At 37.6% G+C, this 12,063-nt stretch overlaps 1 protein-coding gene across 3 annotated transcripts in view; it reads right to left on the bottom strand.

The window, feature by feature from the left end:
- SPIDR (scaffold protein involved in DNA repair) overlaps positions 1–12,063 on the bottom strand; it is a 490,566-nt gene that overhangs the window by 448,694 nt on the left and 29,809 nt on the right. For all 3 annotated transcript variants that reach the window (XM_032841172.1, XM_032841170.1, XM_032841171.1), the window contains exon 5: positions 9,482–9,645. In XM_032841172.1, coding sequence (XP_032697063.1) covers positions 9,482–9,645 — 164 coding nt within the window. The remainder of the gene's footprint in view (positions 1–9,481; positions 9,646–12,063) is intronic.

The following is a 12,063-nucleotide window of genomic DNA, read 5'->3' as shown; positions in this document are numbered from 1 at the left end:
AAGGTGTTCTATAGCCTACTAGCCAGCACTGTTTCTGCTAAGTGGTCAGCTATGAGTTATTGTTATTGTTAGTTCTCAGGGTGCTTTCAAGATTCTGTCTTTGTCATTTCAACTGCTTGTCTATGATGTGCCTAAGTGTGATTTTCTTGTATTTATTTTGTTTGGAGATCACTGAGCTTCTTGAACACGTACATTTGTGCCTTTCACCAATTTGGTATAATTTTCAACCATTATTTTTCCAAACATTTTTGCTCCAATTTCTCCTCTCCTGTACTTATAGAATTCCATTAAAATGTGTTGCTGGGGGGCACCTGGGTGGCTCAGTGGGTTAAAGCCTCTGCCTTTGGCTCAAGTCATGATCCCAGGGTCCTGGGATCGAGCCCTGCATCGGGCTCTCTGCTCAGCGGGGAGACTGCTTCCTCCTCTCTCTCTGCCTGCCTCTCTGCCTACTTGTGATCTCTGTCTGTCAAATAAATAAATAAAATCTTAAGAAAAAATAAATAAAATAAAATAAAATGTGTTGCTGGATCTTTTGATACTGTCTTACCAACTCACTGAGGCTAACTTCATTTTCTAAAATCTTTTTTCACTTTTCAGATTAAATAATTTCTGCTGGATCCTTTGATACCGTCCTACCAAGTCACTTAGGTTAACTTCATTTTCTAAAATCCTTTTTCACTTTTCAGATTAAATAATTTCTACTCATCTATCAAATTCATTGACTTACTTCCCAATCATCTATAATCCCATGGAATTTTTTATTTCATATACTGTATATTTAATTACAAAATTTTCATGTTTCTATTTTTGTGTCTACATTCATTATGTGCATATTTTCCTTTATGTTCCTAAACAGGTGCAACAGCTGCTGATTCTAATATGTGAGTCGTATCAGGGCTCATCTCAGTTAACTGCTTTTTCACTTTAAGTATAAGTCATACTTTTCTGCCCGGAATAACAAGGTGACAGTGAGAGAAGGAACATTTATACTAAGAGAAACTGACAAAGGTCCTGACCTGGTAACTCATTAGCTAAAGTTTAGACAATTAAAAAGGAAGATGTTGGAAAATTTAGGATGTAAATTCTGAAACAGATGCTATAAATCATATGGGCACATACTTTCATACAGAATAAAAACCAAAATATGATTATGAGATCATGAACGCATAGATCATGTATCTATTATATACAGATCATATATATAGGCATTACCTTGTTTATTGTACTTCACCTTATTGAGCTTCACAGTACATTTTTGCAAGTTGAAGGTCTGTGTCAAGCCTACATCAAACAAGCCTATCAGTGCCATTTTTCCAACAGCATTTGCTCGTTTTGTGTCTCTGGGTCACATTTTGGTAATTTTTCAAATTTAGAATATTGCAAACTTTTTCATTTTTATGATATTTGTTACAGTGATCTGTGATCAGTAATTATCAGATGCTGAAAGCTCAGATGATGGTTAGCACTTATGAGCAATAAAGTATTTTTTAATTAGTACTAGGTTGTTTTGTTAGACATAATGGTATTGCACACTTAAGAGATGATAGTATAATGTAAACTCAACTTTTACATGCCCTAGGAAACCAAAAAATTCACCTGACTCACTTCATTACAGTATTTACTGGGGTGATCTGTAACGGAACCTACAGTATCTCCAAGATAAGCCTTGTATAAACATAAATTATAATATAAACAAAAAATATACATTCATCAATATAACCTCTACCATTCCTCCTTTTTTTTACTACAAGAACACATTAGAATATGGATTTCTTCTGCAGTACAATGTACAATGAAATCTTTAAAATATAATTAAAAAAACCATTATTAACAACTCCAGACTTCCTTTACAAGCATTAAATTTTGTCAGTTTCTATATAAACATAATTATATTTGGGAGCCAGCTGCTAAAATGTGTTTTTGATCACCATAATTATTTCAAGTCTACATATGATATATGCAATGAACAGTTCTTAGACATCAACAATTAGTACATATTTAGTCACATCATTTTATTCCAATTCACTATTAAAATTCATTAAAAATGTAATTAAAAGTATTACTTTCAAATGTCTATATAAATTTAAACAAATGAGTAAAAATAAAGATAAAATTATAAATATGCTCAGTTTTAGAAATATTTTCAAAGATCACTCTGTAAAGGGTTATAATATATTCCCATGTAAGAATACAAAATTTTATCCTTACTTTATTGAAACTTTTCCGTATTTCATCTATGAGATACTAAATCATTTGTTCTACCACTACTGTTAAGTATACAAAGGAAACATCTATTTCATAACAATGAATAGGTATTTCAAATCTGAAAACCTCATTTCTCTTTAAAACTTCATGAACTACTTTGAGATCTTTATTTGTGTCAGCCAGCTTATGCTGCACACCTTCAACAAACACCTGAACCTTATTCAGTTTAACTGATATTTAGTATGCCTCTTAACTTGCATAGGAGTCACCCCATAAAATACATGAGAATTACATAACAAAGCTCACCTAAATCAAACATCCTTCACACTCCCTGAAAAATGTAGGTAGGAAGAGAAAACACTGCTGTGTCTCTGCTGCCCTCTACAGGAATGGTTCTTTGAAGACACAGAAATTGTGAAAATCCAGACAGCCATACCAACTAATACAGAAATTAACATCAGTAATCAACTGTATTTGTCAAATGTGCTAAAAGATGACATTATAAAGAGAAATTATTGCTATTCTCTTTATTTCTATCATGCTTTTTCTCCAAGTAGTTGAACATGTCGTTAAACTGTTAAACTTCAAGGAATACAACCTGAGTAATTAAGAGAATTTGGGATCAGATTCTGTAAGTTAGAATCTCATTCTGCCGTTTATTATCTGTATTTCCATTCTCTCATCTATAAAATGCATGACATATAGTAAAAACACAGGGTTATCATGTTATCAATGTTATTATTGCTATTACTATTGACACTGTAACAAAATGGCCAGGACCACAGCTCAGAAACCAGAGCTCCTGAGTTAGAATCCTGGCTCAGTCACATACTACTTTATGAACAAAGAAAAATTAATCTCTATATGCCTTAGAATCCTCTGAAAATTAGGGATGATAACAATAGTTCCCATTTCACAAGAGTGATTATGAGGTTTAACTAAGCTAATGTACATAGTACCGCACTTAGAAGAATGTCCCACAAGGAAGAACTCGTAATATTAGCATGTACTATTATTATGAGTTCAGTTGCCTTTACTTAAGCGCTACCAGAATTCTGCTCCAGAGAACTGGCGAAATTATGCTCACAGGCCAGATTGTTTCCTAAGTCAACAACATTACTCATGTCAGTCTAAGCAAGTAATTCAAAACAGACCTAAATAATAATTGTTTCCCACTGAGTGAAAGTATGGTTCTCCCACAGAGTAAGTATCCACACACCATATATGTTCTATTTCTACATTCATGAATGAGAGACAAATAGCGTGTTGTTCATAAAATAGTAACAATTATTCAACAATAAAAAGGTAAGGGACAGCTTTTTTCTGGAGAACTAAGTAATACAAAATTTCTAGTTACAATATAAATCTTCCCCTCTTCCATTTTATTCAATGTACATGGCTCATTTAAACATTATAAGACACTGCTGACACCCTACTCACATCTCCTGCCCTATCTTCAGTGACACTGGCGCTATCTCCAATTTCCAGCAATTCCATTTCTTTGCCTCAGGGATTTCTCTGGCTGCCATTAAGCCATTTTTCCCCACCTGTGCAGTAGTCTATACAAATGAGGAAATATTCCATCGCCCAAAATCCACCAAGGGCCATCCCATAACCAATGAATGAAGGGATCTACATGAGTAACTCAGCACTCTTGCCCCTTTCCTGTCCCCTGATGGGATAATCCTGAGGCTCCCAAAGTTTTACAACAGTGCTAAGTTACAGATCCCCACAATACTGAATGATCCCTGATTGACTGCTATTCCATCCCAGGCTCACTTGCTCACCACTACTAGGTTTTCTCAGCGCATGCTTCTATGCAAATTCAAAGACAAATATTCACAAAAACTGTGAATATAAGACAAGTCCACAAAAACCATCACATATTTTACTTTTCTCAACCAACCTGAAATGCTGAATAAACAAAAGAGAAAGGTTAAGGTATTGTGTAAGTATGAGGAAGGAAGTGCTAGTGTGACAGCAAATGTTGGGCAGAGCATGCAAGTATGAGTTAATCTCCTGAGGGCAGATGCCAAGACAACATCAGCTATAGAAGAGATTCACTAAAGGAAGCACCTGCAAAGGATAAAGGGGAGAAAGTAGGAGTCAAGGAGAGATTTAAGACCACAGTGTAGGTCTGAAAACTATAAGAGGACAAGAAGTAAAAAGTAAAGAGAACGGAGTAAAAGATGTCTTAGACTGCAGTGCAGCCCATGGGTAACACGGCCCTAGTACAAACAAAATGAAGGATCCTGAAGGATGGCAGTTGGGGCTGTCAATCAACTGTGTTCCTTGCAGCTGAAGATCTGAGTGCACATTACCACAGCTGCACCGCAGAGAATGATAATGCAAAGTGATATTATTGCAGCAACTTGAAAAATATGTCTAGAGAAAAACTTCCTCTCCTCCAAGATTGTTGGTTATTAATATGTACTACTCTTTTGCATGATTACATACTTCATATAATGCAGTATCAAACTATATAGATTCTTTGGTAAACTGGCTTACTTCCTCAATAGTATTCATGATGATAATATAGCACTTTATTTTATACAAACCAATTTGCCTGTGTTCATAGAAAATTAGCTTTCAGAAGTTTTTTCTCTTCTAAACAAGGCTATAATGAATAGTCATGTATATATATTCCTTTAGCCATGTGTGAAAATTCCTCTGAACAGTGGCTTTCAAATATTTTTACTTAAACAGTAAAAAATACATTACATATTGTAATTCAACACACATATACCAAAAAATGTAAAAAAAACTGCATGAAAATACAAACTCATACATTCCAACGTAGTCTGTTTTATTCCACTGTATTGTATATATGATATTTCATTTTTAATTTACACTTCCCATACTACTAGTGAGACTGAGCATCTTTTCACATGCTTAGTGGCCATTCAGGTTTCCCTTTCCTATTCATGACCCAAATTTCATTTTGGCTATGTCTTTTCCTTACTGCTTTGTTAAAGTTCTCGATATATTCTGGATATTACTACAGAATGTCCTTTTCTAGAAAACATTTTTTAATGCAAGTAGTAAGTTTACTTGGTTCAAAATTCAAAATAGCATACAGGTTATTTAGTAAAAACAGCTTCCTACCACTCTAGAGATATTCCATATAAACACATATTCTTCCCATTTCTTTTTCTTTTTTTTAATTTAAATTTTGTTAGTTAACATACAGCACAATATTGGTTTCTGGAGTAGAATTCAGTAATTCAACACTTACATATAGTACCCAGTGCTCATCACACAACTGCCCACTTTAATACCCATCGCCCATCTAGCTGATGACCTTCCCACCTTCCTCTAGCAACCCTCAGTTTGTTCTCTATAATTAAGTCACTTATGACTTTTTTGCTTTTCCCCCTTCCCATACGTTCACGTTTTCTTTCTTAAATTCCACATATCAGTGAGATCATATGGTATTTGTCTTTCTCTGACTTATTTTACTTAGCCTAAGTAATCCATTCTGATATCCTGTGTCTTTTGATTGGGGCATTTAGTCCATATACATTCAAAGTGATTACTGAAAGATATGAATGCAGCACTATTGTGTTACCTGTAGAGTTGGTGATTCTGGTGATGTTCTCTGGACCTTTCTGGTCTTTGTTCTTTTTGGTATTTTTTCCCCCCGCTCATAGAGTCAGTCCCCTTAGTATTTGCAGGGCTGGTTTAGTGGTCACAATCTCCTTTATTTTTTGTTTAGGAAACTCTTTATCTCTCTTTCTATTTGGATGACAACCTTGCTGGATAAATAATTCCAACCCATTACATTAAATATTGGAATACTGGAATAATCATCCCAACTCATCACATTGACTAATTCCAACGTACCACTTTGAATAATTCCAGCTCATCTCAGTGAATATTTCCTTCAACTCCTTTATGGCCCACAAGGTTTCAGTGGACAGATCTGTTGCGAAGCTGATCTGTTTTCCCTCGTAAGATAAGGACTTTTCTTTATTTTGTTGCTTTCGGGAATCTTTCCCTGTCTATTTTGTGAATTTGACTATGATATGCCTTGGTGATGGTTGCCTCTTTTTGAATTTAATGAGATTTCTCTGCTTTTTGGATTTTAATGTCTGTGTCTTTCTCCAGGTTTGGGATGTTTTCACCTATAATTTGTTTGAATAAACTGTCCCTTTTTTTTCTCCCTACATCTTCTGGGACTCCTATGATACAAATGTTGTAACAGTTTAGTAAGTTGCTGAATTCCCTATGTCTACCTTTGTGATCCATTACCTGTTTTCTTCTTTTTTTCAGCTTCCTCATTTTCCAACTTTTTATCTTCTACATCACTGATTCAGTCCAATGATTCACCTGTCCTCATTTTTATGGCCTCCACTTAGAACTGCATCTTGATTACAGCATTTTTAATTTCAGCCTGACTAGATTTTAGGTCTTTTATCTCAGCAGTACAGGATTCTCTAGTGTCTTCTATGCTTTTTTTCAAGCCCAGCTAGTACCCTTATAATCATTGTTTTAAATTCTAGTTAGCTATATTGATTAAATCCCTGGCTGTGAGTACTACCTGCCATTCTTCTGGAATAAATTTCCCTCTCTCATTATTTTGTCCAGAAAAGAAAGGAAGACAGGGAGCTGGGTGGCTCATTCAGTTAGGCCTCTGTCTTCACCTCAGGTCATGATCTCGGTGTCCTGGGATTGAGCCCTGTGGCAGGCTTCCTGCTCAGCAGGGACTCTGCTTCTCCTTCTCCCTCTGTCCCTCCCCCAACTTGTGCTTGCTCTCTCAAATGAATGAATAAATAAATCTTAAAAAAAATAAAGAATCTAGATCCCAAAGTAAGAAAAAAATATAAAAATAAAAAATGCTAAAAATATAAAAATAAAAAATGCTAATGAAAGTAAACCAAAAAATAAAAATATAAAGTATACATATAAAAATGTAAACTTTTTAAAAAGAATTGCAAAAAATAAGAAAATAAATGAAAAAGAAGGAAGTAAAGAATAAAAGTCCAAAGGAGGCTAGATACTATTTTTCCTCAGTGCTGAAGCTTTCAGAACTCTGTGATCAGTAAACTCAGTGCAAGCAAACTGTTTGTACTGGTCTTCTTGGGAAGGGGTCTGTTGTGCTGATTCTCAAGTGGACTTGCCCTCAGTGGTGGGGGAAGGCGGAGCAGCAGCCCGGGAGGCAGGGCTTGGTGTAAGCAGCTCCAGAATCCACTAGGTGGCCCTGTTTTTCTCCCTGAAGACTTTCAGTGCTGATGGGTATGTGGGATGAATATGGTGGCACCCCACTCTCTAGCCCAGGAGCTGAAAACTCACATCCCCCACTCTTCAAGGAACCCTCACAGAAGAGCAGTCAATCACTCTTGCCTCCCTAGTTGCCATCAGAACCCTGTGTTCACCCTGTCTGTGTCCAAGCTTTTTTACCTCAGGCATGCATCTGAGTTTCAAAACCAAATTTTAGGGACTTCTGTGGCACAGACCTGCATTGATTCCCAGGGGAGGGTCTTTACACAATTCTACAGACACCCCCCCGCCTTCTTTTTTTTTTTTTTTAATTTTATTTTTTATAAACATGTGTTTTTTCCCCAGGGGTACAGGTCTGTGAATCGCCAGGTTTACACACACCCCCCGCCTTCTTGACAGGCTGCATGATCCAGTAATGAAAGAGATTCAGGTGGGAAAAGAGGAAAATTATTAACCAAGAACAAAACCACAAAATGGATGAGCTTGCATTAAAAAGAAAAGACCCTGTGGCTTAGGCTGAATACCTATCTTCCTTCTTGAAATCTGAAATTCCAGTACATGCAAGGCAGAGAGAGTGTCTACTTTACCAGCCCCCAACAGAAAGTCTGGGCATTGAGTCACCAATGAGCTCCCCTGGCAGGCAACATTTTACAGACATTATCAAAAACTCATTGCTAGAGCAATTAAGCATACCTTGTGTGACTCCACTGGAATAAAACTCTTGAAAGATTGCTGATTTTGCTTTGTATTGTTTCACTATAATAAATCATAGCCCTGAGTTTGACTGTACACTAAATGCTGAGAATCCTCATAGTGAATTACCGAACATCAACATGGACTTGGAACAGATTCACCACATACTCAAAAAGTTTGATAAACTCTAAGCAGATAACCACCTGTAGGCATATCACAATCACACTGCTTAAAAGAAATGATAAAGAAGAAGTATTAAAAAATCAAGAATGAGAGGGGACCCTGGGTGGTTCAGACACTTGAACAGCTGACTCTTGATTTCAGCTCAGGTCATCATGTAAGGGTCCCAGGACTGAGCTCTCTGCTCAAAACAAAGTCTGCTTGGAATTCTCTCTCTCCCTCTCCTGCCCCTCCCCACACCTCCCTCAAATAAATAAATCTTAAAAAGAAAAAAAATCAAGAATGAGAATAGCTTCAGGCTTCTTAATAGCAACTCTGGAACTAGAAGACAATGAAATAATGCCTTCAAAATTCTGAAGAAAAATAATTTCCAACCTAAAATTCTATATAAATTGCCATCCATTTATCAAAGTGTGATAAACTCATCTTCTGACATGCCATTTATCTTCCATAAATCCTCTCTTGAAAGCTACTAGAAGATGTCCTCAATCATACTGAGAGTGAAAACCAAGAAAGAGGAAGACATGGAATCCAGGATAAAGTTGCTCTACATTAGAAAGAAGTGAAGGGAATTACCAGGAAGATGGTGAAGAGAGATGTAAGGGTAGCTAAATCCACAAAGCAGAGAGGATGAGTTCAACTTAGAGCAGCTAGGAGGTTGTGGGAATGAGCTCTCCAAAAAGACAAAACAGCTGGACTGCCTACTTTGCATGAAAACCTTAACAGGAGAGCTAAAAATGGCAAAAAACGTAGTTTTATTAACAATAAATAAAGTTAGGCAAACAAAAACCCAAAATAATTAACTCCAAGGAAAATGAAAAGTTGTGAAGGAAAAATAATCGTAATTAATATTTAGCATGGTTATGAATATTATGCAATGCTAAATACTAATCTAACCAAATCATGATACATGTGTCCTTAGAGAATGGAGGAATGGAAAAAGTTTCATATGTTAGCAGGTGCAGGGAGTGGGTGAGGAGGAGTGGGTTACCCATGTTACCCATGAGGAGTTACCCATGTTTATAAGCATATAAGCATGTTACTTAGAGACAAGGAGGTAAATAATGAAAGAATCACTAAGAGTCAAAATTGACTGCCCTGGAAAAAGGAGTTAAAAATGAAACACCAAAGGACTATGATTAACAAATGTCCTAACCAGAATTTTGAGACAAACGGTACTTACCTTTACAAGCTCAGAGGGCCTCTCTTCACTAGTCGAAGAATGATTGCTTGAACAAGAAGCACAGTCTGATATTTCCACAACACTCTCACCATCTTCAAATTCATTATACTCACTAGGATCTTCCCTGTCACTGTCAATCTCCCAGTCAATAAATTGTAGTTCATCTAAAAAACACAGTTTTAAACAATTGTATATATGCTGTTTCTTAATCTATTTTCTTTATTCTCAGTAGTTAAAAACATCCATATTGCTGAGTAAATTTTAAAACATATAGTAAAAGACTGTGAAAACTACACTCCTACTCTTATCTCTAGCCATCCTGTTTCTCCTATCACCCCTACCCCAATTCTCAGGTAACTACTTTTATTAATTATTTTTGTATCTTTCTAGGGTTTTTCCAGCATGTTCAAGGAAATAAAATATAATTTTTTTCCTTTCTGATACACTTTAATTTTTTTTTAACTTAACAGAGGTTTTCCATATCAGTAACAGGGTATCCTCATTCTTTTCTAAAACATAGTATTCCACTCCAGAGGTGACCCACAGTTTATTTAATCAGTGTCCTTTAAAAAAAAAAAAGATTTTATTTCTTTATTTGACAGAAAGACAGTGGGGGAGGGAATATGAGCAGGGGGAGTGGGAGAGGGAGAAGAAGGCTTCCTGCCCAGCAGGAAGCCAGACATGGGCTCAATCCCAGGACCTGAGCCAAAGACAGATGCTCAACAACTCAGCCAACCAGGGGCCCCTTTAATCAGTCTCTTGTTTTTTTTGTTTTGTTTTGTTTTTTAAAGATTTTACTTTTTAATTTGACAGACAGAGATCACAAGTAGGTAGAGACGCAGGCAGAGAGGAGGAAGCAGGCTCCCTGCTGAGCAGAGAGCCCGATGTGGGGCTTGAACCCAGAACCCTGGGATCATGACCTGAGCCAAAGGCAGAGGCTTAACCCACTGAGCCACCCAGGCGCCCCATAATCAGTCTCTTGTTACAGATTTCTTAAAGAACCTAAAACTTTTTTTTATAGATTTTGCATCAAGTTTTAAAAAAACAAGTAAATTTAGTTTTTAGTTTACTTTTATAAGCATTGTTATCTAGGTGCTACTTTTGCAAAATTTAATTTGGAAGTTAAATTATTTTCATATATCAAATAACCAAATTTAATCTATTTTTAAAGAAATAAAAGTAGCTATTAGGGGTAAATTAATCTCTGAGGTATCTCTGAGGCATGTAAGATAAACCTTTCCTACAGTACAAAGCCCAAGTATTCCTTCACGGCTACTTCAACAACTCAGAGGGCTAGTAAGATATCTTGATCCTATTTTAGAGGTATACTAGCAACAATCTTATTTCCAGATAGAAGTAATATTAAAAATAAAATAACTTACTAGCTTTAATACCTGAAAGGGAATTCAAAATTTAAAAAAAAAAAAGAAAAATTTAAGCTAAAGGTAAAAGTATGGAATAAAGCAAACAAAAATGTAAGTCTTCTTTTTTCTGACACCATTGTTCCAGAAGATAAGTCCACTATGGGGGGCGGGGGGGACAAGATGGCGGGGAAGTAGGAGGAGGCGCCTTTTCAATCTGTACCAAGTGAGCTGATTACCTACCAAAGAACTCCGATCACCCATGAAATCAGCCTGAGATCAGAATTATACACATCTGGATCTCTACAGGGGCAGAAGACGCCAGTGGGCAGGTAAAGCGGGGTGGGAAAGGCTGACTGATATCGGAAGATAAACAAAAGGGGGAGGGAGCCACCAGAGGTGACCGGTTGGAAAGTAATACCCCTAATACGAGCGAGAGTGGCCTGCGTCTGGGGACCAGCATTAACTTAGAGACTGGTTGAAAGCACTCCAAAAGAGCAAAAGATCACAGGGGCAAAATTGTGGGAATCGGGGCAGCTAGGGACAGGGGCTTAAGTCCCTGGTCCCAGGACAGCCGCCCCTGGGGCGGAGCCAGAGAGAGTGCGGCGGTGAAACCAGGTCTTGGTCCCTGAGCCGCCAGCACGCCCGAGATTGAGATTGCGTGGGTTCTGGCCCCTGTGAGGGGATGTGAGCCATGCCAGACCGCAGAACAAGGGAGCCCTGCTACAGAGCCTGAGATGCGCGCGCCCCTCATCCTCCCCTGAGAGAGGTACAAAGGACCAGCTTTGACATGCACCATTGTTTCAGAGACTAAGATGAGCGCCCCAGACTCTCCCCTGAAAGAGGTGCTCGCAAGCCTGGCGCTCTTAGAACCAGAAAGACTAGGCATTCCCAGCCTGGGCCAGAGGGAAAATCTCAGTGTGTGATCACTGCTTGGAAACTCTCTGGCCGTCTGGAGCTGCCCAGACAGCCGCCACTGCTGCCCTGGTTTTGGGTACAAGCAGAAGAGCCCGTGTCACCAGGGACCGCGACACGGAACATGCTCTGCCAGCGGCCAAGGGGGGATTTATATGGGCTCTGCAACACCCACAGAAGAACAGACTGAGGCTTCTCTCTGAGAGGGAGGTCAGGGTGCAGTTTGCTTTCCTCTAAACCTACAAAAACCATCAAAAGCGGTCAAGGCGAGAGGAAAAAAAAAAAAAAAAAAAAGGTGAACAAACA

The sequence above is a fragment of the Lontra canadensis genome, unplaced genomic scaffold (assembly GCF_010015895.1).
Source record: "Lontra canadensis isolate GAN:19392208 unplaced genomic scaffold, GSC_riverotter_1.0 scaffold121, whole genome shotgun sequence".
NCBI lineage: Eukaryota > Metazoa > Chordata > Mammalia > Carnivora > Mustelidae > Lontra > Lontra canadensis.
The sequence above is the reverse complement of the archived record's forward strand: the minus strand, read 5'-3'. Positions and strand labels throughout refer to the sequence as shown.